Source organism: Rhinatrema bivittatum, chromosome 6 (assembly GCF_901001135.1).
Source record: "Rhinatrema bivittatum chromosome 6, aRhiBiv1.1, whole genome shotgun sequence".
Lineage (NCBI taxonomy): Eukaryota > Metazoa > Chordata > Amphibia > Gymnophiona > Rhinatrematidae > Rhinatrema > Rhinatrema bivittatum.
In genome coordinates, this window is record NC_042620.1 from 110,865,630 (window position 1) to 110,892,834 (window position 27,205).

General features: G+C 42.6%; 1 protein-coding gene across 3 annotated transcripts in view; it reads right to left on the reverse strand.

Annotated features, from left to right (window-relative positions):
• Nucleotides 1-9,056: 9,056 nt before the first annotated feature.
• The window catches only part of SLC25A12 (solute carrier family 25 member 12), a 207,436-nt gene continuing 189,287 nt past the window's right edge, over nt 9,057-27,205 (reverse strand). For all 3 annotated transcript variants that reach the window (XM_029605784.1, XM_029605785.1, XM_029605786.1), the window contains exons 14-18: nt 16,650-16,790; nt 13,668-13,806; nt 10,769-10,927; nt 10,542-10,632; nt 9,057-9,740 (exon numbers count right to left, since the gene is read on the reverse strand). In XM_029605784.1, the coding sequence (XP_029461644.1) occupies nt 9,545-9,740; nt 10,542-10,632; nt 10,769-10,927; nt 13,668-13,806; nt 16,650-16,790 (726 nt within the window). In that variant the 3' untranslated portion in view covers nt 9,057-9,544. The remainder of the gene's footprint in view (nt 9,741-10,541; nt 10,633-10,768; nt 10,928-13,667; nt 13,807-16,649; nt 16,791-27,205) is intronic.

The following is a 27,205-nucleotide window of genomic DNA, read 5'->3' on the forward strand; positions in this document are numbered from 1 at the left end:
AGAGTTGAGTGTTGACGGTTTTTTCGAGTACTTTCGATAGAAAAGGGAGGTTAGAGATGGGGCGGAATTTGGAGAGGTCATTGGGGTCGAGGGTGGGCTTCTTAAGAAGGGGTTTGATGGTGGCTTGTTTGAGAGGATCGGGAATGATTCCTGTGGCGAGTGAGGAGTTGATGAAATCAGCAATGGGCTTGGCAATGCAGTTGGGGATCATTAGTAGGGCTTTGGTGGGAAGTGTGTCAGAGGGGTGTCTGGCAGGTCTCATTTTTTTGAGTATATTTTCTATTTCTGTTGATGATGTCATTTCGAAGGAACTGAGTGAAGTCAGTGTAGAGGAGGGAAGAGGAGTGGGTGGAGGGGTTGAGGCAGGAAAGAGTTGTATGAGTTTTAAGACTTATTCATTGAAGTGAAAGGCAAGTTTATCACATTTGGTTTGAATGTCAGAGTCAGTCGGACTGGTAAAAGGGGGCTTGGTAAGTTCAGCCACGTAAGAGAAAAGTGCCTTAGCATTAAATTGGAGGTCGTGTATTCTTTTAGCATAGAAGTCTTTTTTGGCTTTAAGGATGGCAGTCCGATATTTGTGAAGGGCCGTGTTTTGTAATTGGCCAGGAGGGAGGGGGATGGGTCTTGACGTCATTTCTTTTCAAGGTGTCTGAGGGAATGTTTGAGGGTCTTGAGATTGGTGTTGTATCATGGTTTTTTTGTGTTTTTGGAGGGGTTGTTTTGGTGATGAGGGGGCATAGGGAATCTGCCACGCTGGAGGTGATATCATTCCAGGATGCGAGAGCCATATCTGTGTCCGTGCAGTCAAGTTTGCAAAGGCTGTGGGAAAGGGATGAGGTGAGGTCATCACTGCTACATGATTTCCTGAAGTGAATAGTTTTCAGGGGGGGGGGTTGGGGTGACTGCAGTTCATCAAGACGGGGGTTGTAAGAAGCGTGTGATCAGACCATGATACGTGGGTGCATGTGGGGGCAGCACTAGGTTGGATATGGGAGTTGATGAAAATTAAAGCGAGGGTGTGACCGGCTTTGGGTGTGGGAGTGTTAACTATTTGGGTGAATCCCATGGCAATGAGGGCGAACAGGAAGGCCTTGCATGAGGGTGTGCAGGTGCTAGCGTCTACGTGAAGGTTGAAGTCCCCAAGAATGATAGCGGGGCTATCCAGATTAATGGATTGCATTAGAAATTCAATTAGGGGTGAGGGGTTGTTGTCGAGGACACCAGGGGGAGCATAAATGAGACAAATTTGAAAGAAGGAGGACTTGAATAGTCCAGTTTCAATTTTAGGTATGTTGGTGGTAGTAAGTGATGAAAATTTCAATTCTTTTTTTGTTGCTAAGAGGAGACCTCCTCCTCTTCTTTTTGGTCGAGGTAGTGAGAAGATGTCGTAACTGTGTATCGATAGTTGATTCAGAAGGACAGTGTCAGTTTCTTTAAGCCATGTTTCAGTGAGGGCGAGTATGTCGGGATTAGAGTCAAGTAGGATGTCATTGATGATAGGCATCTTTTTAGTGATAGAGTGAGAGTTGCATAGTAATAGCCTCCATCATCATTTTTTGTGCATTCATTTGAAACAAATGCACATCTCTAACTCTGATCCTAAAACCATGGACCAACTTGAAAACCATAGCCCCTACTCCCCCCTCCTGCTGTCATTGTCATACATCTGCTACTGTTACCAGTAAGAAAAGGAAGGGCACTCCATTTGCTGTGTTGGCTGTTGCTTGCTGTCAAGCCAGGAGAAGGGAGCAAGAGAGGAAAAGGGATGCTACTGCTGCTGTGCAAGGTGAGGGGACTAGGGGTGAGTGGCTGCTGTTGAGCAGGAAGTAGGGGAACCAATGGAGAGGGGAACAACAGAGAAGAGGGGCAGCTGCTGGGAAGGGAAGGAGAACCAGTGAAAAGCATCTGCTGTTGGGTAAGGAGGGGGGAACGAGTGGAGAGGGGCTAGGAAGGAGCTCCAGAAGGGAGATAGACTTGTGTACGATGGAGAATTAGTCTATGCCTGACTGCCTACGTGTAATTCCATGAGAAGGTTGGGAACCACTATTGTAGAGTATTCTTTCCTCTGAAAAAGATTTGTTTATTGTGCATGATTTATACCTTTGAGGTATTTTTACTTGTGAAAAAAACCTAATAAAAACATAACAATCAGAAAAACAGATGATGCACAACACTCAAAGGCAGCAACTGTATACCACCCCCATGTCCCTATCCCTTCCCTATTATTGTTTGACCACAAAAAGAGTTCTAATTATTGATCCAATTCAGCATCCTCACACCTTTATCCCATTGCTGACACATGGTCCAAGGATGATACATTATTCTGTTGCATCTCTCTTAGTTTTTCCATTTGACATATATTCCATAACCTCTTATATACCTCCAGCATTTTAGGAGGGTCTTTCTGCTTCCAGTGTGCAACAATCTCACATTTCACGGCCAATAAAACATGAGTAATCAACTTGTGAATGTGCTTCAGTAGCTAATCTATTGAGGCATTAAGCAAAAAGACAGTTCAATGAGATGTGTGTCATGTACTGGATGAGTTGACTTATGTCTCCATAAGGGAATATTCTCACATAGTCCCCAGTCCCCCATCCTTCACACGCTCTCCAACACTTGGTGCAGTATATATGTTTCAGTCTAGTGGGATTATAATACCACCTAAAATACACTTTAAAGGAGTTTTCAGCTGAGTCAAGCTCGAGGTCTTAGCCATCCTCACCGCCCAGTCTAACTCATGCTTCAATTTCCCCTCCAGCTTGTCCATTTGCTCTTTATAAACTTTGGAAATGAGCTCTTGAAGGTGCAAGCCATCTTTACAAAACTTTTCAAACAAAGAATATCCCCTTCCACCTCACTGTGTCCCCAATAATAACATAATATAGTATTGGACGTGTAGACACATATAGTGATCAACATCCTCTAAGTAACATTTTTATTTTAACTCTCAAAACATCACTGATCCAAGTGAAGTCCTCAGCTGACCCTACCTGACTGGGCCTGCTCCCTCCTATACCCTCTCCAGTCCCAGTGAAAAAGTGCCATTTTATCTAATGGGCATTCATGGTACCATCCCCATGAGGTCATCTGATCTCTTAAGAGATCCCATAATTACAAAGTAAACTGGGCAAAGGGAGTATCAATTTCCAAGGGTAATCATTTATCTTTGAGAAACCAAGGATATAGTTGGATAGGGGTACTATCCACATAGTGCTGCTTTATCCATACCCACTGTTTCATCAAAGGGCTCATATTACACTCTAATAATTCCCTAAGTTGTGCAACCTTTGATGTATTTTAAAATCTTTATCATAATTCCTTATCTCTCCTGTCCTCTAAAGGTCCTAGAGTGCCATAAACAGGTCTGTTTCTCAGAACCACAATGAATATGCATTAGATATATTTACATACAATGGAGGCAGCACATGTAAATATACTGCATGCATATTCATTGTAGATATCCTGAAAAACAGACCCATATATGGCAGTCCAGGACAAGAGTTGCCCACTCTGCCTCTAAAGCTGTGGTTATCAATCCAGTTCTCAGGGACCACCTGGTCAGTTTGATTTTAGAGTACCTCGAATGACTATGCTTGCAATATATTTAAATACATTGGAGGCAGTGCATACAACTATATCTCATGCATATTAATTAGGAATAACCTGAAAACCAAACTGGCTAGGTAGTCCCCAAGGACTGGACTGAGAACCATTGCTCATGTTTAGGTCTTCAAGTCTCTCTCTTTTTTTTTTTTTTTTTTTTTTTAGAGTGGGAAGAGAAGGGGGGGGGGGGCGGGGGAAGACAGACATTTCTTCCAGTTCAATCACAACTGGCAGCATGAGTCTTCATAAGCAACTGCCTGGGAGGTTTTTTCCTCTACTTGCATACCTTTCCAACTTGCTTAGCCCAATCATCTTGGCGATATTCCTCGGCTAGGAACCATGCACCAGAATTCAAAACTTACAACTCTACAGCTGTGGTCCTTGTACCCGTCACTTGTATCCCTTTACCTATGTACCATTTATAATCAATGCTGGCTGTATTTAATTTCCTTTCATTATAAGGTGCCCTGCATAAGCTGACATACAAATATAAAAATAATCAAATTAGGACAAATCATCACAAAAACAGCATAATGATATTTTTTTAAATGTCAGCTTGGAAGAATGTGACCTGAATACATCTACAGTCTGATTATTAGGTTGACAGCACAGGCTAATCTTTGGGAGGTTGATATTCATTATCCGGCTAAGTGGCGACAACTGAATATCTGATCAAGATCGGCAGCTGCCACTTCGCCAGATAAGTATTTATCTGGCTAAATAGCTAGTTGGCTAAATGGTGGGCAGGATAGGGGCATAACTGAGTGAAGTTGAGTTAGACAGATAAGTTATTTGGCTAACTCCAATATTCAGAGTTATCCGGCTGACTCTGGTCGTGTCATAGACCTGTCCTAAAGTTAACCAGATAAACGTATCCAAGTATATTCAGCAGTGCCGCCATGCTGCTGGATATCCAGCCTAAATTAGCTGGATGTGTTTATTGGGCTAACTAGCTCAGTCAGATAGCAGCTGACTATGGACCTCTGGGCTACAGCCATCAGGACATGAAAAGAAAATTGAAGATGTTGATATTTATCCCTGGGTTTTTAATCAATTATAACTTTGCGATCTAGAGGACTCAAATCTTTTAATGGAGTAGGTACATAAAACTGCATGTTCACACTCAGTTCACATGCTATAGTGTTTGCTTTATGCTTTCAGAAACAGTGATTAATATATTCAGTAGGTTAGGCTTGGGGCTTCTCATAACTCAATTTCAGAAATGACATAAGTGAAATGTCGTGAAAAAAAACACTCTAATCACAGAGATTTGCATTTCGTTTTCCAATATATAAAGTAACACAGAATTCCAGGACCCAGTTTTATTGTGTAGCAATCAAAAAACATAGCACAGAGATTGATTCCAACATTAAATACACTGCAGGTACTTTCTCTTCGGCCCTGGTTTCAGCAATGTACTGATTATCCCAATGTAGTGATTATCCCAAGCTGGGGGGGAAGAGAGCACAATGCTGACTGTCGATTCATTTAATAAACTTATTGTGTCATCATGAAATTATGACCACATTATGTAAAATGTTACATGTTTAGTAAAACAGACTATACAGGTTGTGGGATTCACATCATCCAGATTTCTGGAATGTCAGTGCATGGGAAGAGAAATTATAACCTCCTATAGATTGTATGAGTTGCAGTGGCCATTGTAACTGTTTTGATAATCAAGTTTTGATTTAACGCATGGCTTAGTCAGCCAAACGTGCGTGCTGGTACCCCTCCCTCTGATACACACAGAGTGAAAACTGTTCTTGCCTAAGACAAGAAACCTCTCAGGTCTCTGCAGGCAGACATTCCCTTTAATCCCATATGGAGTTAACCTAATGCTTTTCAACCTCATGATGTCAATAGGCTTCTTAGTGGAAAATGTTTATTGTTTTGTCGTAGGATTAGACTGCAGCCAATGGCAAATACCAGTAAGACAGAGGGGATACTCTGTATATGGTCTCCAGTTTTGTTTCTGAAGGGCAAAAATGAAATATCAGCCCTTTTGTTTCAGAGATCAGCAATCACTAATCAGATCTTGGGCTACCAACCTTTCAGATGGAGGCTGCGGAAGCTGGTAAACAGATCGACGTATTGGGAATTAGAGACTGGACGGCAGTATCCAGTGCCCTTTGGTTGTGCTAGAGAGACACTAAACACTATTCTATAGGCTAGTCTGTAAACATTTTTGATAGCCGACTATGTGTAGTCTCCAGCAGACTTTTGAAAAGCATTGGTACTCACTTTGGGTTTCCACAAGTTGGAATTTGTAGTCTTTTGGTGGCCTGCTCTATATTTACAGGACTCCATTTTTAAAAGCATTTACATGCATAAAATATGGTTTTATACATGTAAATGGCCTTTTAGAAAATTTACCTGGGGTGTACTTGTAAAAGTGTGTGCAGACAAATCCACACATACTTTTACACATGCCAGAAAGAGGGGCTCTGGGGGTGTGTGTGCAGAATTGGGGTGAGGATCTCATTTACATGTGGGCATAAATGTGTATGCATTTACCACACAGGAGTAAATGCATACTTGCTGATTTTGGAAAATTCAAGCTAAAGTCTTTGTGCATTTTACACATAGACATTAGCACTATGTGAGCTGTTATAAAATTATTTCAGAATCAAAGTTTTCCTTTTGAAGTTATTATACCCTTAAACTTTGATACCATCTACCCAGAAAGGTCTGTAAATATTTAGACATTGCCATTCTTGGAGTAGAATTACGTATTAAGTACGCCATAGGAGTTTCACTGGATTCTCACTCATGTTCCTAAAAGGGAACTCCTAATGCAATGAAACCTTTTACAGACTAATTAAAATATACAGTTGACCCCTAATTACTTATACCAAAGCCCTAGAGCTCTGCCTTTTCTGGGGTGTTGGCTAGAGGCCATTCATTTTACACATCTACTCAATCTGTGGAAGCTGCAGCCCAGCGCCTGCAGAGTGGTGAACAGGGTACACTGTCTGAATTAAGTTTTTCAAAAAAGTCCTACAGTGTTTTCCTACCATTTATAAAACCTTATTAATTAACTCTAGCCATTCTCTGGATATCTGGCTATGTTTCCAGTTTTTAAGTAAATAACTAAGATCTTATGCTTGCTTCTATTCTAAAGTGAAAAATATTGTTCCCAATGGAAATCTTTCCAAAAGGATTTACTCTGATAGATTAGAAGGCCTGCAGTACTCAGAGCTGTCAGAAGTCATTCTCCTAAGCTTGCACAAGGCATACATCAGATCTGTAAATTTCAGACATGTTACTGGGGATGCTTGTACACTAGAAATTCACAAAACACTATGGGGTAGATTTTCAATAGGCGTACTTTTGCTGGCGCATCAGGCGCCAGCAAAAGTACGCTGGATTTTAGTGGATACGCGCGGAGCCGCGCGTATCCACTAAAATCCTGGATCGGCGTGCGCAAGGCTATGAATTCTGTATAGCCGGCGCGCGCCAAGCCGTGCTGCCTACCCCCGTTCCCTCCAAGGCCGCTCCGAAATCGGAGCGGCCTTGGAGGGAATCCTCTAACGCCCTCCCCTCATCTTCCCCTCCCTTCCTCTATCTAACCCACCCGCCTGGCCCTGTCTACACCCCCCCCTTACCTTTCTCTGGGGATTTACGCCTCCCGGAGGGAGAAGTAAATCCCCGCGCGCCAGCGGGCCTCCTGCGCGCCGGGCCGCGACCTGGGGGCGGGTACGGAGGGCGCGGCCACGCCCCCGGCCGTAGCCACGCCCCGTACCCGCCCCCAAAACGCTGCCGACACGCCCCGACGACCGGGCCCGCCCCTGACACGCCCCCCTCGGAGAACCCCGGGACTTACGCGAGTCCCGGGGCTCTGCGCGCGCCGGTAGGCCTATGTAAAATAGGCTCACTGGCGCGCAGGGCCCTGCTCGCCTAAATCCGCCCGGTTTTGGGTGGATTTAGGCGAGCAGGGCTCTGAAAATCCGCCCCTATATATTAAATACTATTTCCTTGGCTTCAGGGGCTAAACTCTGCCAAGATTTCATACAAATAAAAACAGAGAGCACAAACAGTGTTTTTGACCAAGACCCTGTCATATTAATAAGTACTAAGCACACAGAAATGAACAAAGATACTGTCATTGTAGAAATAAAATATTTGTGTATTTTAAAATTCATATTAACCATGTTGGTATGTAATGAACACAATTTTGGTTAGAAAAAACAATTTGGAAAAAGCATTTTGTCCCTTTAAGAAGTTGGTGCTTGGGTTGGAAATCTGCACAAGTTCCTTAATATTTTCCTTCACTTCTTGTTATTAAGGATCCTCTGTGCACAACAGAATCACATATCTAGCAATACAAATAAAAACATCACAACAATCAAAACAAACTACAAAAAGCCAGAGTACCCATCAACTTCCATGCACATTCACCTGACTCTGCTGCAAATGTAATCCAGTGGCAAAAATTAACTATCCAAAGGAAACAGCCAGATCTTGAGCTTCTTTCTAAAGATGAGAATTCTTCTCTCGGTTGGGGTTGAACAGAGGTCTATTCCACAACGTGGGGGACTAGAACAGAAAGTATTCTACAACGCAACCTCGACTTCTGGCACACTGTACACAAAGGCACTGCTGGTAAAGCCTGCTGAGATGATCATAGATTGCGGGACAGGGCGTACCTGGCAGAGCTTCTCTGTCCTATTTAAGAATCTCTGCTGGTCCACCCTGTCTAGTACCTTTAGCAGCCTGAACATGAACAAAAGAATCTTAAAGAGAGCACGCAACGCCACTGGCAACCAGTGCAAGTGTCAGCAGTGTTAAGGCAGATACACCCCTTGGACTGCCAAAAGTAAGCCATACTGCTCTATTTTATACTATCTAAAGCAGGGCTTCCCAAACCTGTGCTGGGGACCCTACAGCCAGTCAGCTTTTCAGGACATTCACAATGAATATGTATGAGATAAATTGGCATATAATGGAGACTCAGCATATGTAAATTTATCTCATGCATATTCATTGTGGACATCCAGAAAACCTTACTGGCTGATTTGGGAAGCACTGATCTAAAGCCTGCATGGAAGACTAATAAGCAGACCATTACCTAATGCTTTTTTGAGAATTTTATTATTGTTTTTGCCTCCACCACCTAATCTAGGAGCTGTTCAATGCATCTATCACCTTTTCTATAAAGAAATCTTTCTCACTATTGCTCCTGAGTCCACCCCTTGGGAGCCTCATAACATTGATTTCTTGCTGTAGGACCTCATCCCCACTGAAAAGGTGGGCTTTTTCTTGCACAATTTTTGCATCTGAGGCATCTGAGTTTCTCCATCAAATCTTTCTGTATTCAATTTAATCTTGGATTTCCCAATTGCTTTATTACTCCCCCAGAATTGCTAAAAACATACAATATTGAGAATCTCTCTCTGAAACAAACAAACAAACAAAAAACCAGTTCCAGGGAGCATAATAAAAAGAACTTGTCTAAAACCTTGATTTATTAAAGAATGAAGACTTCCAATACATTATTGTCACATGATTTTTAATAAAACACTTCTCAAAACATTCTGTACATTTTCACCTACTTATAACTGTGATCATGTATAAAGGGAAATTTATTTTGACTGAATGCCATGATGTCTCTGTACAAAGATGTACAATATGTACAGTGCCAGGAAGTGCAAACTGTGCAAAGTCCAGATCCATGCTATTAGTTAGGGGGGGAAAAAAAGCACATAACATGCAGAGAACCAAAGCTCAAAATCATGTCCTCTGTGCAAACAAATGACGAGTTTATAAACCGCATTGAATAAATACATTAAGATATTATAGATATTTATTTGGTTTCACCACTCACTTCAGCAAGATTCACATGCAGCTGCCTGGAGAGATGCTGTGCACTGGTACCAGGCTGCTCTCCTTTTAATGCTGTTTTGACTGTGCCAATTTACTAGACTTCAAGGTAGTCTCAGGATGCTGCGGTGACTTTCGGATGAACAGAGGAAATACCCGGAGATCTAAACTTTGGAAGGTAAAGGCCAAACTTGTTCTCTATGCCAGCAAAGGTGGCTGTTGCAAGTCTGTATCCACCGATGTGCTCGGGATTAGCAGGAGGAAGCTCAGAGATTCTTGATTTTTGGATCGCTCCTTCCTTAGGATGTTTGCTGTTAACGGATAAAATACTGTTATCACTTCAAGCCACTGCCTTTTACATCTTCTAATTTTTTTTCTAGGAAATTCAGTGCTTGTGAAAAGTGCCGGACGTCAGACTTGAAGTCCTCTCCCTAAGCCACAGAACGTATACAGTGGTGGCCAAAAAAAAAAAAAAAAAAAAGCTTCCCCACCCTGATCTTATTTTCTACTACGAAGGAGAAGACAGTTTAGTTTCCATGGCTATTTAGTCTGTGGCTTCTCTCCTGAGACTGCATCCAAGAATTTCAGTTGGTGCCAATTGTGATAAAGCTTTCTTTTCAATGATTACTGAAACCTGTCCATAGTGAACTAAACCTCAAATAACAGCTTATTCCATTTGCAGCACCAAACAGCTTTCAGCTGTTGGACAGTACCAACCCGTGCTAGATTTGAACCTGCAGCCTACAGGTGAAAGGCTCTGCATCCCTGAGCCAGCCAATCCCTCAGAATTACAATACTTCTCAGAATCTAAGTGATCTTTTTCAGGGAATTATACTCCATGAAGCAGAAAAGATAGCACTATAAATTACTACTGCTTGAGTACATGTAATACATAATACAAAAGAATTACTGAGTACAAGGCATGTACGGATTTACGAGACTATTAGTTAAAAAAAAGATTGCATTTGCAGATTATGGAACATAGAATGTTAAAGCACTGCCGTTTTCTGAAAACATGTATCTTATGACACAAACAGCTTTCTGGTAACCCTTACATCTGTCTACATTATCACTTTTCCAGCTACATATGTATTATAAATATCAGAACTTACATTCCTCCAAAATCAATGTAGAACCATCGCTGCAAAAGCTCATAAGTCAGCAGAGTGACACCAAACTGAGGCGAAGACCTGCAGACTCGAGCTAGTAAAGCATAATCATATATTTTATTCAGACAATGCACATTTTGTTCAGAGAACACACCCTAATAGAAAAACACAAGTCTTGTAAATGAAAAAAAAATAATTTTATATATATATATATATAGTGGATTCTCTACCTGCAGTTCCTTTCCAAAAGGCTTTCGGCCCTTCCTCTCGGAGTATCTTTTGGAAGCAGTCGATAATCCCGCTATATATCGTCTGGCCAGCCCGAGCTGCTACTTGCAGTCTCGTCTTGATAACATCAGCAGGGGTCACTAGGGAAGCAGCAGGCACACCTGACAGAGGAAAATGGTATGCCATTCAAATAAAATGTGTGTGGTGGAGGAAGCTTCTGAACCTTATGGAATGCAACTGGCAACTTTAACCCCTTTAATTGTGAAAGTAAAGTTTGTTAAAAAGCAAAACAAAAGCAACCCATACAACTGTACTAATTAGTGCAAAACGTACTGTTACTATGACAACAAAAGTAATATGATTGCTGGTAGTGTAAAACATGGCAGAAATGTAACCAAAATCCTTTTAAAAAGTCCTGGTTCAAATATAGAAACTTCACAGTTTCTAAACTTGCTGGACACCAGAAGCTCGGCAGGGACTGATAGTCCCACAAAGACATTTTAAAATGACATTTCTAATTCAACAGATGTGAGGATGCGTGGCGTATACAACCCACCCTCATCTGGAAGATGCCGCTCATTTTAGAAGTGCTGCCCCCTTCTTTTCCAGCTCATGCACATCAGTCGGTTTCAAATGTATCATGTCCATTCTAACTAAAATAGGTAGTTTCTCTATTTAAATAATTAAAAAAGAAAATCAATAAAATGTGCCCCTTCTTCCTGAATCAGCAGTTTGTAAAGTATGAGGCTGGGCTCCTTGCTAACTCCGAGGACGATGGGTCCATGCAGAGCTCAAGGCTGCGTGGTGGATGTCCAGAGGCTTTCTGCAAAAAAGGAGGGAGCTTTTCCAGCTGATTTTATTTTCTACTATGCAGTGTATCTGGCTAAACAGAGCTGCATGCTCTCTAACCTCCTGAGCGAACATACAGATAAACTTTATATAAAATATAAACGAGAACTCTGCTACAAAGATAATTTGGAATGCAGTTTTCATCCAAGCATAATTCCAAAGCACGATTCAAATTTTAATGCTCTGTGATGGATGACTTGGTATCACATTTCTGGACTCCAGATGGTATGCAGATGAAAAAGGTGCCGTATTATTATACTTTTATTGTCCAAGTAAGATTGGCTACAGTGAGGCATGGGGAGATGAAATAATTTGCCCAGGACTTAGTGGCAGAGGAGATTTGAACTTGCCATCACTGACTCGAGTTCAATCAGTGAACTTCTCACTGCATTTATACTCCCAAACACATAAACACAAGCCTGTGAGGCTTACAAAAACAGTTACCGGTAGTTATTCACCAATTGGCACAAATCATGGAGAGGTTGATATTCAGCACCACTTATCCGGCTAAGTGGCAGTAGTTGAATATCTGGCTGCATTTAGCAACTGCCACTTATCTGGTTACGTTAATCCAATAGTGGGTCTAAAGTAAGCTGGGTAAGATTTATCAGGCTAACTAGCGATTATTTCATGGATATTCAGCAGTATAGCTGTGCTGCTGAATATCTCATGTAAGTTAGCCAGATAAGTCTTATCTGGCTAACTTACTTAGATGTTCATTTATGAATATCTACCTCAAAGAAAACATGCACGATGAGCACCACCTTCAAGCCAAGAGCCAGAGTGCCTCCACTTTGTGTCTGAGAAGCAAGAAAACTAGGGTAAATCACTGCAGACTTCATAGGAATACAGAGTCCACCCTGAGCAACAGGGATCATGGTGGAAAAAAAACCAAACCAAAAACAAAGAAATCACAAGTCAAACAGTGGAAAATGCTTTTCTTCCTATTCCTCACAGAAGCAAGTGTCTGAGCTGGCTCAGTGGCAAGTGGAGGACATGGGTCCCATTCCTGGCTCAGGTCTTCTATTCACTAGGCTGACAGGAAGCTGGGGAGGAGCATTCACAAACCTTATGGGTGGGCTGGGGAGGGGAGGGGAAGTGTCAGCCAGTCAGACTTCCAGTCCACCTTAACAGCGATTCATGGCCCCTGGCCGGAGGAGCTGTTGCTGCGATGGCTGGGCTTTGTTAGGAGGGAGAGATAAAAATAGGGAAGGAACCCCAGATCATCATGAATGAAAGCTCATGGCACCGCAGCCCAGCAGACGTACGCTCCGAGTGAGCTGGAAGCCCAGAGCAGCAGGTGGAGCCTGTTGGGCTCAAAACAAAGAAAAACTAAAGCAAGTGCGCTAGTGCATGGCTAAGTCCAAATGTAACGAAGGCCTTCTCTTTTTCACATAAGCCTCTCACACATTCTCGTCATCTCAACAAAAAAAAAAAACCAAACAAAACCCTTCCATCTCTTTCATAACAAATAAACCTGTAAATATATTCTTTAGTCCGTGCTGCAGCACTCGCTTTTTTTTTTTAACTTCTAACGCCAGTGGGTACTTCACTGAATTTTAAAAAAAAAGGTCGGGGGCCAGCGGATGCCTCCACTTTCCACTCCCTCCCCTCAAGCGGGGAACAGGAGGAAAAGTTCAAAGAGGTTCCGGGCTGGTGACCAGGCAGAAAATTCCTCCCTGTCTAACACAAAACCCCCGACCTCTGTTCTTCTTCCGGTGGCGCAGCTTCACCGAGGAACCGCAGCAGGGCCTACATCCCAGGGCCTGCTCCCGATAGACGGGATGGACAGATCTAACCTACTTCTAAGCCTGCTCAGCTGCAGCAAGCTGTTTATCCTCATTATGCAAATGTAATTAGCTCTCATTAAAATGACACGAGCTCAGGCAGAAAATAAAAAAGTGCTCAAGTGTGAACCAAGTCAGAAATGAGTGGCACTGGTTTATAAAAATGGCTCTCATGAATAGAATTTCCATATTTTGGAGGTTAGGTTTCCGGCCGTATTCTTATATACAGTGGGGTTTTTTGATTTTTGATTTTTTTTTTTTTTACCTGCAATAGCCCCGGATACAAGGAGCTGCAGTGCTCCCACATGACCATTTTCATCAGAAAAAAAATGTTTGCAGTGAGCGTAGACGGTGAAATAGATTGCCGAGAAGGGCAGGTCTCTGAGTAAGCACGCTCTGGCACCCTGTCACACAAAATGGAAACAAATAAAACAAAACACAAATACTTTACATCAGCGGGGTTAGAACTAAAAATGGGCAAGCGCTCCAAGATCCCAGCTTGCCGCCTGACTCGAGGGGTCCTGAGGCGGGCTGCCAGGTAAACAGATTTAACTCCTGCTACTTCCTAAGCAGCAGAACAAGTTGCAGCCTGCGCCTTTCCCATCTCGAACACAACACACAGCTGTAATGCTGATTACAGTAGGCTCCTGTCTAAGAAACAGCACTGTTTAGGTTTACGTTCAACTGCATGCAATGGCCTTTACAAAAAGCCCGGGATGAGAACTGGATTATGGACAGGAAATGACTCTCAAATGTTGGCAGCCTTCTCCAGGCCGAGCAAGGATTTCACGGGACAGCATGAAAGAGAAAGAAGCAAGAAAACTTTAACAAACAACTTATCACATATGCAAAGGCAGGTTGTCATCCTTGCCTTTAAAGAATCAGCCACCATGTGGCACAACCTGCTAAATTCACAATGGAAGCCGTAGTTACAGATAACTTTTTATCGTACATCCCTAATGCAGAGACGACAGCTAACAATATTTTTGTAGGCTCACCACTGTCTGTGCTGGAGCTGCTGAATTTACTGATTAGCCCCCCCCTTGCAATAACACATGGTACTGGTAGAAATATTGTTCTCTTGTTTAAGAAAACTAATAACTTCTGCCTCATTACATCTGATCTGTATTGATGGCGGTAAGTGTACCTGCAGAGATGGGGGTCTACATTGACTGGCACGGTTTTGCTGAGGTAGGGAGCGGTGTGGGCTTTTCTTCGGGGGAATTCATTATCGACAAATCCCACCACTTAACTTCTTAAAGATCTAAATCCCACTAAACGATAAGCACACTTTCACTGCTATCACATTATTAAGACAGAGAGAGGGTCCTGCTGCGAAGATAACAATTGGGATAACAAGAGACTGAAAACAAATGCAAGGCAGTTTTGGCTTCCAAGCAAGCACTGATAAAAGGGAAGAACTAATGAAACTTTTCATCAGACTGACCAAAAGCACTGGTCTGCTGCAGGAGCCAGCTGTGGAGCAGGATCACAGCCCACCTTGCAGTCTTCTGAGGCAGAGTGCCCCGGATATAACAGAGCATTCTTTCATGTCTTACTGCCACTAATATGAATTGTATTCAAGGGTTCTCTACAGGGAGGTATATTCAAGATAAGATATTTAAATTTAGTAAAAAAAAAAAAAAAAAAGGGGACTTTGGTGGTGCAATGGCCGGGCAGCCTGTCAGGTACACGTCTCTGGATTGATGGGCGTCAGCAGACACCATACTGAGCTCTGATGAGAAGGTGGCTTCACACTGCAGTGGGGAAACGATGTAGAACCGAAAAACTCAAAACAATTTCAGATTTTTAATTTACATTTTTAGATTTAGTTTCCTGCCTTTTCAAACCCATGCTCAAGGTGAGTTACAATTTGGGTACAGGTGGTAGGTCCCTTCCCCAAAGAGATTGCAACTTAAGTTGGTATCTGAGGCACTGGAAGGTGAAGTGACTTGTCCAGGGTCATAAGGAGGAGCAGCAGTGAGAGAAGCAGGATCTGAAGCCTGGTTTCCCTGGTGCTCAGTCTGCTGCTCTAATCCCTGGGCTACTCCTCCACTCCAGGGAACCAGGAGCATTGGCAATGGAGGCAATTGCTGTCTCTCCTGGGCTTTGCTTTAATTAAACCCAACCTTAGGGCCGGATTTTAAAAAGGCCCGGCGACGAGCGTAAAGCCCCGGGACGCATGTAAGTCCTGGGGCTTGCAAAAAGGGGGGGGAGGGGGGCGGGGCCAGAGGCTCCAGGCACAGCAGCCATTTGGCGCTCTGCTTGGGATTGCCAACCGGCAGTCGGCCGGCAGGCGCAACTTACTTCAGCCCCAGGGCTAAAGTAAGCTTAGAAACAAAAAAAAAGAAGAAAAAAAAGGTAGGGGGAAAGGGCAGGGGAGGTAGGGGAGGGGAAGGTGGGGTAGGAAACGGGGGAAGGCAGCGTGGCTCAGAGCAGGCTCGGTGCGCGCAAGGTGCACAATTGTGCACCCCCTTGCGCGTGCCGACCCCGGATTTTATAACATGCACACGCATGTTATAAAATCGGGCGCGCACACATGTACGCCCGCGCACTCGTTTTTAAAATCTACCCCTTAATTATCTGCTGTGCACAAATTATTTTCTAAGATTAGGGATACCAGCAACATTTGTGAATTTTTTATTTATTTATTTTTTTCCTCTCTATCACTGTTCCTTGCACGAATTTCTATGCGTGTGACTGTGCACTTTGAGATTCTGCTGTATATTTTTTGAAATGGGGTGACCAGAACTGCACACAGTACTAATAGGTGGTCGTACCATGGATCGATAAAGGCATCATGTGAATTCTCACTGCCTGTAAATAAACACTCCATTATCTTTTATATTTTCTCCCTTATATATTTCAACATGGTCTATGTGTTTTGGATGATACTGTAAGACACGACTGAACATGGCCATACTGAAAGGAAATATGCTTTACTGTGGCTGCCTTTTAGCCCTAATATTTACTAGCACAAAAAGGAAAAAAAAATCTACTGTACTCGTGTGCCTCCCAACCTTCCAACTAATGGAGCAGCGCTGACAGTTTCAGCCTCGGAGGAGGGATCCTCTCTAACTTATGGGGGCGAGGCAGATTCCTGCCACTGAATGCTGGGGGGGGCAGGGGAAGGACCATGAAATACAGCGACCACCGTTTCTAGCAGATAACTGGCACAAGATGGATCGTGAAGCAAAGCCTCATAAATACAAGCCATGCTGCAGCCCGGAGCACGAGGCACACCTACCTTGTAAAGGCCAAAGATCCCCAAATCCCTCAGGACCGTAAGCGAACTGACTCTGGGTCCGGTAGTAATTTCTCCTGCCACCTGCAACCGGATCTTCACAATCTCCAGAGGATTAGTAAAGATAACCTGGGAGCTTCCGGCCTACAAAAACAAAACAAAAAAACAACCCACTAAGAGTAAGTACAGTTTTATAGGAGAGTGAAGCATGAGAAATAACAAAAAAAAAAATCAAGCCTTTCAGAAAAAACTACAAAGATTTTTGCTTCTTCCTTCTTCTCTTACTTCCAAGTTGTACAATGAAGCTCAAAAAACACTGGGAGGTTTTACCGCTTCTGTACTGAAGACAGCAATCTCTGTTACTAGAGGAACAATACACTGTAACATAGACCTGAGAGAATGATCACCTCTTCCTTTCTCCATTTATAGAACTGCACAGCTTCTAAAACCTAAGTAACGTCCTGTAGGCAAAAGATACACTACAGCCCAGCAATCTACAACTCGTACAAAGAACAGTGCAAATAATAAAAGTTCCAACTGCTAGAAGTCTGATTAACATTTTATTTGCAAGACAACAAATACTGATGGGTGCCCTCCAAAATACCTGGAGTGCAATGCATAAAGGAAATGATATTTCAGTCAACCTCACTTTCCTCTCTGATTTAGTTGCCAGTTTTATAGAGACAAAAAATGTACTGAAACGTGTTTTAATGTAACATACAGTTTTGTGCTCTCTTGACTAAATGTTGATAAAAATTAGCAATATGCCACATATAGGGGACAGCTACAAGGTAGCCATTGCTCTCTTTCACCAGGAATCCTGCAGAAAATACCATATGGGTGTGGTGCTGCAACCAGAGTCTCAAAAAGTGAGCACTCGAAAAAAAAAAATAAAAAAAAAAAAAAATAAAAAATAAAAATAAATAAATAATTAAATTAGAGGAGAAGTTCACCCTGAAAAAATAATGGCAGGACCTGCATCCTGGACAGTAAAGTATGCTCGGTTTTGGGACTTCTACTGCAGGGTCCCACCTGTTTGTATCTCTGTTACTATCTAAATTCTTTTCTGCCTGAGCATTAGCCATATCTTTGATCTGTGCATTGCACAGGTTTGTTTTAAGTTATTATACTGAGCGTTAATATAAGGAAACCTAAACACCCTCTGATTCCTACAACCACAGAGACTAAAAAATTTCAAGTTGATGCATTCAGTAGGACAGTGTGGCAAGGCCTTGGAATCTCTACTAGTAAACGCCCTGGGCTATGACCTGGAGGGAGGAGGGGAACTGGAGTAAACCACTTTGCTACAGCGCCTCCAGCTTGGTGGGTTCCCACCTGCTCAAGAGAGATGAGGCATTGTTTGTTGGGGGTTAGGATGAGAAACACCTTTTCTTGATCCCCCACCTTTCCAGTGTGGCTGGCCTTACTCTCTGGCTATAAAGAATTGGAAATAAGACCACAATCCAGCTAAGTAGTGCATCTTGTTGTGGTTTTGGATTGTTTAAGGACTGTTGGATTTTATTTCTGAGGGGGAGGTGAAATCCGCCTGCTCTGGGCAGGATGGAATATTAGCTGCTTCCCCCCTCACACCTAGTGGACAGACAGTGGTAACTCTGTGCCAGGAAAGCTGAGTGGTTTTGCCCATCCCTTCCTACCCAGGAGTGGGGAGAGAGGGGGTTTCCCTGCTGTGATTTTTGGAATTTCAACTGGGAAGATCCATAAAGGCCATGGAGAAGTGGAGTTTTTTTGGAATACCTGTAAACCTTTTCGAAGGGAGAACCATTGCAGGCCAGGGGACCCCCATCCCATGCTGGGAGCCAGGAAGGAAGGTTATCTTACTGCCTATCACTCCGAGGGGCACTTACACAGAGGCTGTCGGATTTGAGACTTTGGACATATCATGGATATAGCAGTGAGAAAACATGCCAGTTGATTACTAGTGAAGATATTCTGCAATAAACTTTACTTTTGGAATATTCTATTCGAATGACCAGCATTTTTTACTGGAATCTCCTACAAAGAACTCCCTCAAGAAACCGAGTACATCCAGAATAAAGGTTTCCCTCTCTGCCTTGGGCCATGGAAGGTTATCCTTCCCCCTCCTCCCTTCGGAGAATCCATAACCCAGAGCTGCTGGTATTTAGTGAGGACGCAGCCTCTCAGACAGAGCGTGGCCTCTGCCTTCCCAAATAAATACTAGAGGGACTCTAGCAGCTCATACCCGTTTGGATTTTTCTTTTTTTATGCCACGGAATTTGCCTTCACTGCATCTGGTAAGGTGCACGGGACACCAGCCTACCATTTCAGTTCAATGCCAATACTGCAATCATCTGACATGCTCAAATTCTGTCCCTATTTCGGCAATTTTGTACAAAACAAGAGATTGAAAATCTTTTTTAAACAATTTTAATCTATTAAAAAAAAAAAAAAAAACCAAACCAAAGAACAGAGAATTACAGAAATGAAATGCAGTATCCCCTCTGATTTTTAAGTATCTCATTCCAGTATGTAACATAGCAAACACACGCATCTCATCAGGGTGCTTGCAGCACACTGGCGTATAAATCCATCAAACATCCTGCACAGACGTGTACCCAGCACATCGTCAGGTTTACGGAGTATTTCCAGCATATTATTGAGTCTGCTGCCAAGGAAAGACTCCTCAGATGTCTGAACAGTGGAGGCAGATTTGCTCTAAATGACCTTGCAAAAAACAAATTAAGTGTTATTCCAGGGGTGGCTTGACTTTTACGTTTAAAACACTGAAGAGGTCCACTATCCTTGAACATGTGGAGACAAGGCAGAAGTACTTAAACTTTTTTTCAGTTATTCTATCTTGTATTTTTTCCCAGCAAGAGCAAACAATACCAGTGATGAGGCCCAAATATCGTAGCTCCTTTCACAGTATATTTATACAGAGCCATTTTCTTGAGTCGTTTATTCAGCATAAGCACAGCATAAGCATCTCATTTTTCCTAAGTTTGTTGCCTCTTCTGGTGCCCCCTTTTCAAACAATAACCAAGTTAAACTAAGAGAGAGGAGAAGACTCATGACCTCCATCCTCCAGGGCACATGTCTCCTCATCGCTAAGGAATATAAAGCCCTCCTTTGTCTGCTACAGAAATGAAGTGGCAGGGATGGTAAGTCACGGGTTCACCAAGGCTACTTACTTAAGTTCTAAATTGCAACTGGACAGCCACACATTGATAGCAGAATCACACACCTCGACTACTGCCCTGGATCCAGTTTTCTATTTTCTTTCTAATCTTTTTTAGAAAATGTACCTAGGTCCTTTTGGAAATCCAATCTATAACAGAGATGAATAAATACAATTGAAAAAAAAAATCCTTTATTTTTGTTTCCCTGTTTAATTAAAACTACACACGTGCTGCAGTTATGCCTAAAGCAGCCATCATTCACATCAGGCCTCGATTCCACAAAGAATTCCCAAGTCACATAAAGGAACGCATATCTGGAGCTAATTAGCTCATGGCGTTTTCTCCCATGCTGCAAAAAAAAAAAGATATTATTTAACTGTGGCCCATGGAGATTTACCCTTGTGTATAATTCTTTCTAAACCTCCACATTTGGCAGAAGAGAAGCCTAAAGGTATTTCTCAACAGAAGCTCAATGAATTACTTTACCAGGAGCAGGCCTACTTTATGCTTTGGCAACCTGTCAGATTTTATTTAATTGTTTTATATAGCATTATGCCAAAAAAAAAAAAAAAATCTGTTAATGTGGTACACTAGTAACTTGAAAGTTGTGTTCATTACCAAAGCTCTGTAAGCTCCTTTGCACACCCATTGTAAATGTTAATTTTGAAAAAAAAAAATTCTTTACCAGATACCAAACTATCATTGGCGAACTGTATCATCACAATTCTAGTAAATAATTTTAAATGGCATAGAATCAAATGAATAGTCACCAAAGACCACAAAAATCTAGCTTTATACCTTACTACTACTTGTTGCTGTTTATAAACCAGCTTTCTATCAAAGAGCCCTGGAGGTATCCCTGCTTTCATATTTTATTTATTTATTTAAGGCTTTTTTTTTTTATACCAGTATTAGTGGCTACATCATACAGGTTTACATCCGAACTGAAGGTGGAAAATACATCAAACAGGGACAGGGGATGGGACTACAGAGAACAGAGGAGAAAGTTAGCTGGAAACTGGCAAACAAGAAATCATACTGTAGAAAATAATATGTTAAACAATGTAATATCACTTAATAGATAAGTTTGAATCATGTACTGATGCAGCAAGGGGGTTAAGACATAGGGGATCTAATCTGGGTAAGCCTGTTTGAAAAGCCAGGTCTTTAATTTACTCCGATTCTCCCTCCTAAAAACCTGAGGGTTCCACAAGCATCCTCAGCACGGTCCTGATATCAGTGAGGACGGTCATTAATTAATATACAATGGGGCAGATTTTTAAAAAATACGCGAGTGCGTACTTTTGTTCGCGCACCAGGCGCGAACAAAAGTACGCTGGATTTTATAAGATACGTGCGTAGCCGCGCGTATCTTATAAAATCCGGGGTCGGCGCGCGCAAGGGGGTGCACATTTGTGCAACCTGCGCGCGCCGAGCCCAGCGCAAGCTGCATGTTCCCTCCGAGGCCGCTCCAATTTCGGAGCGGCCTCGGAGGGAACTTTTCTTTGCCCTCCCCCAACCTTCCGCTCCCTTCCCCTACCTAACCCACCCCCCTGGCCCTATCTAAACCCCCCCTTACCTTTGTCGGCAAAGTTACGCCTGCTTTCAGCAGGCGTAACTTTGCGCGCGTCGCCGGCAGCCCCGCTCCGTCCTCCGGTCCCGGGGGCTGGTCTGGAGGCCTTGACCATGCCCCTGGGCCCGCCCCCAAAACACCGGGGCCCGCCCCCGAAACGCTGCGTCGTTTCGGGAATGCCCCCGGAACGCCCCCTCCCTCCCCTTTTCGAAAGCCCCGGGACTTACGCGCATCCCGGGGCTTTACGCGCGCCAGCGGCCTATGCAAAATAGGTGCGCCGGCGCGCGCGGCCCTTTTAAAATCTGCCCCAATGTCTACAATGGGATGGGTTTATAACTGGATCAATGTGATCAAAGAGGGTAACCCAAGGAGGGCACGACTAACTCTTCATATTCACTCGAAGGGACAGAAATCTCTTGCGTCAGGGTAGCTCAATTGTAAATGCCCACAAAGCATATAAGAAATCTTTTGTGCATAAACTCTATTACTGAGCTAACCTACTAAAGATTATACTGCACACAACAGGCTGTTTCCAAAGTATTTTACAAAAATGGAAAAATCCCTTCAAAAACTGGATCTAATGTGGGTGTGCACAAAATCAATGCACACTAAGCACTACCGGTCCCGTGGACCTTCCTTGCTTTTTAAATAATCATCGGTCCCACAGTTCCAATATATTTTCAGCTATTTTTTTTACAATTATTTTTTGCAATTGAAATAAAGGTGAACTGCACTTATCTTTGACTCTTTTTCGTGTCAAAAATAGAAATCCCATGAGTCCCAACATGCGCCATGTTTCGAGGTAAACCTCTACCTCAGGGGTTTGTCTTATAAAGCATCAATGCATTCTCGTGAAGCAAGATAGGATGGAGTCCCGAAATCCAAATAAGAGCAGAGCAAGGAAGGTCACAGACTGGTAGTCTTTAGTATGATGGTCCTTTTATTGCACTGATTTTATGCAACAGCAGTGATTTTTGTGACTTTGGTATTGTTTGATCTAATGTGGGTATAACACATTTGTACAATGTGTGTGCAAAATGCATCTTAATCTGCAATAGCACTATGGGAAAAATCTGAAAACATCGTTATTTAATGGGTTGATGCCCAATTATCTAACTTCTAGTCTTCAAATAAAAATGTGCATAAAATGATTACTTTTTTCTTGGCAACTATTGTAACAGACATCTATCAATTTGTTGACAAATTGGAATCTAAGTAGAAGGTAATCATACACAGCAGAAATATCAATAATATGGATGTCTGTTTAACCTTGTCACAAATGGAAATACATCTCCTCAATGAGTAAGTAAATAAATCAAGAGTGACAGAAAAGGTCCCAAGAGAAACCGTGCAGCTTGAGATTTGGCAGAGTCTACCCCATGACATGCAGAGGGCTGGAGGGGATATACAGATGACCCCTGCCACATTGGACCTCTTGCCCTCTCTCTAATCCCACCTCCGGCATATTCTACAAGAGTGGAGATGCCCCACTCCAAGACCCTCAAGGGATTTTTCCTCCTAATTAGAATCTACACATTCTAAGCCAAAACTATTTTTCATCAAGGCAACAAAATACAGAGATATGGGTTGACAATGGCATTGCACCTCCAAAATGCTGTTTACAGCGTTTTAGAATATGAGTAGACCTATTAATACTATGAATTTACCTTTAGTATCAAATGTAAAAATAAAGTATACTTGTATGTGTGCATGCATATATATGATTTCTGGTAAATTTTCCACTTCCCCTCAGCTTAGTTTGCAGGCCCACGGATACTTTGTATCTACCAGGCCGGTAAGTCATTTTTCAATGGCTTCCCACCATGGAGTTTCCCTTTGAAAATCTTGTGGCCTCAGGAAATCTTAACCCCCATGTACTTTGCAGATGCAAATTATGCAGGGTAAACAACACACCAGGATTTCAAAATGAAATCCCCCTCCCCCCCACATACTTCAGCTGACCTGCCCTAACCCCACCCCTGCCCCTTTTCTCCATAAATACTATTTACTTCAGTAATCCCTTCGAAAACTGCCCCCAGAAAAAAACAAGCAATACAAATGCTACAATGGGCTATTTGGCGACTGGTGCTATGTATTTATTTGTGGAACACTACACCAACAGATGCAATCCTGCATCTACTGTACTTCACAAAAGATCATATGATCGGTAGCAGTATTGTTTTTCTGTTGGTGATGCCACTCCCTATGCACCTTAGCATTCCTCTAGCTCTGGTCACTGCTTCAAACAGTTTTTCTACCTTGAGGTTATCAGATGTTAACAAGGGCCCACTCCTGGTTGCTGCATCTCTGCTTCTCATTCCCCATCGTGTACTGCTGCCTCAGATTTCTGCACCAAAATGCATGATTCTACACTTTTGGATCCTCCTCCTACTTTCTTACAGATTTTGATTCCTAGCTTTCCTTCTTCCTTGAACTATCTTCCCTTTCCCTTATTCTTGGGGTCTTTAACCTCCACGCTGACAACCCCTCTGACTCTTATGCCTCAACCTCCTCATTTGATCTCTAACTCTGCTCTACCACTCCTACTAACCAGCATGGCCGCTGCCTTAACTTAGTCCTTTCCTCCAACTGCTGTCTCTCAGACATTTCCACCTCAGTTCTTCCCCTCTCAGGCCATCATCTGATAATTTTCACACTAAACCACCCTCTCCCACAACCTTACCCAGCACCACCAACACCTTCAGGAATCTCCAGGCTGTCGACCCTTGTATCCTCTCTGCTATCATCTCATCTCTCCTATCTACTGTCAGATGATGAAGCACTTTCCTCTTACAACACTGTACTTTCCTTTGCCTTAGACACTCTTGTCCCTTCACTTACTTTTCTCATAAGGTGCACCAAACCTTTGCCTTGGCTCACCCCCAGAATTCACTTCCTATATTCCTGGGCCTGCTTTGCAGTGTCTCTAGCTAAAATCCTGTGTCTACTTCTATTTCATACATTTCAAATGAATGCTGACCTCCTTCAGTCTGCACTTGCCAAGCAAGACTACTAAGTACATCTGACAAACTCTCTTGCCTTTAACCCTTGCCATCTTTTGCCACACACTTCAAACTGCCTTTGCCTCCACTCCTACAACACTCTGTCCAGACTATGGCTGACTACATACATGACAAAGTTCACAAATTAGTCTTGCATTCTCACCCAGGTCACCTCCACCTCTTCATTAATTTCCCCTTACCCTGGCTCCACACCTTCTCTTCTTTTTATGAAATCTTCGCTTCTCCTTCATATTCACTACTTGTTCTTCCAACCCATTTTCACATAGGTTATCTGTCACATCCTCAATCTATCTTTATACACTGCAAATGTTTCACTGCCTTCAAACATGCTGTGATCACATCACTCCTCAAAAACCCTTCACTAGACCCTACCTGCCCTCACCTCCCTCATTCCTTTCATATCCAAACTACTTGAATGCGCTGTTCACCTCCACAGTCTTGACTTTTTCAACTCAAGCCATTCTCAATCCACTCATCTACATTCCACAGAATCAGCCCTTGCCAAAATCTCCAATGACCTTAAAATGGCAAAAACCAAAGGTCTAAACTCAATCCGTATCCTACTTGACTTATCTGTCACTTTTGACACAGCTGATCACCTTCTGCTCTGCCCTTACTTGGATTTCGGGACTCCACCCTATCTTGGATCCCTTTGTACCTCTCCCATCACATTTTTAATGTTTGCTCTGGTGGATCCTCCTCTTTTGCCATGCCTCTATCAATTAGTGTGTCTCGGCTCTCTTCTATTCTCTCTCTCTGATGCTCTGAGCATCTCCCATGGCTTCAATACCATCTTTATATTGATGATTACCAGATCTACCTCCCTACACTAAATATTTCATCAGGAATCCAGTCCCAGGTCTCAGCCTGCTTGCTGACACTGCTGCCTGGATATCCCACTACCACCTTAAACTCAACATGGTCAAGAAAGAACTCTTTATCCCGAACCCACGTTCCTCTTTCTCTAATTTCTGTGGATAACACTGTCATCCTCAGCCTATAATCTTGGGGTTATCCTTAACTCCTCTCTCTCCTTCTCTACATACTGTATGTGCAAAACACTCCTAAAATGTATTTCTTTCTCTGTACCACCACCAAAATCCATCCCTTCCTTTCTGAACATACTACCTTTATCCACTTTCTCATCAACCTCCTGCTTGGACAAACTGAGACCTACTCCTCACAGGTCTCCCAGTGAACCATCTCTCGCCATTACAATTTATTCAAAATTCAGCTGTGCAACTTGTTTTTTGCCAAAGTCTTTACAACCATATAATCCCCTTCTCAAGTCAATACACTGGCTCCCTATCCATTTCCACACACAGGTCAAGCTCCTCTTACTCACCTGTAAATGCCTTCACTCTGCAGCTCCTCACTACCTCTCCTCTCTTACCTCTTCCTATAACCCTTCTTGTGAAATCAACTCATCTGGTAAGTCACTCCTATCTATGCCGTTCTCCTGTACCATCAACCCCCGACTCCGTGCTTTCCACCTTGCTGCACTGTATGATGGGAATAGACTTTCTGGGTTGGTGCAGCAAGCGCCCTCTCTGGTCTTATTTAAATCCAGTCTAAAAACTCTCCTTTTTTAGGCTGCTTTTAAATCTTAACCCCTGATTATCTAGCTCAGAGCCTTATTGATTTTAAACATTTTCTTAATAAATGAAATTCCCAATTTTGTGTTGTATGTTGTCTAGATTAGATTGTAAAATCTACTGAGAAGGAACTGTCTCTTGTGTGTTAATGCATACATTAAGTAGCACTATAGAAATGATATGTAGTAGTAGTAGTTTTAAACATCAAATCTTAACTACAAAGCATTGGACCTCTCCTCAAGCTTTCTTAGAGGTCGTCTCATTTTGTCTACTTCTTTGGGATATCTATACTCTGTTGTAGAACTTAGTATAATCTGAAAAAATGCAAACTTTTCCTTCTAGCTCTCTGCAATCACAAAGATATTGAACAGAGCAGACCCAGAACTAATCCCTGAGGCACGCTACTAATCACCTTTCTCTCCTCAGAGTGAATTCCATTTACCATCACTTTCCGTTGTCTATTACTCAACCAGTTTCTAGCCTTGGGACCCATCCCCAGGCTGCTCAGTTTATTTATGAGCTTCCTATGTGGGACAATATCAAAAGCTTTATTAAAATCCAAGTAAACCACATCCACTGCATACCCTTGATCCCATTCTCTATTCACCTAATTAAAAAAAAAATAAAAAATCTATCCACCTATAAAAATTCTGCACAGAGTACATTTCGTTATGCACTATAAAGCTTTCAAAATACATTTACCATTTGGGGCAGCTTTGGCTTGCTTCACACTACGCTTTCTTTCTCATGGAACTCAGAAGGTAAGTGCTATATGCACACTGGTAAGGGCACAGATATGTGCCACACTACCAAACCTAATCAGAGAAAACGGGAAGCAGCTTCCCCCATAGGGCCTCCAGGCCACCTTCTCAGAATTAGAAGCTTGCAAGAGTCACCAGCCTAGCTACCCCAGATTCTGAGGCAAGCTGGGAGTTTCTATTGCCATCAGTCTCACTGAACTGAAAAGTAAGGTTCATAGGTAAAATAAAAAAAATGAATTCAGACTAATCATGGTGATATAATACTATAACCAAATAGCGGATAGATCATAGATAGAAAATGGTCAAAGCAATATCGACAAGTCTTATATCATCAGCAATCCAAACCTTTTCTAATTATAGTCTTCTCAGAAAGGTACTAAGCATAGGGGATCTCTGAGGGAGTTGTACGGATGATAGAGCTGAGTGGTTTGTGTGGATGGACAGACTAG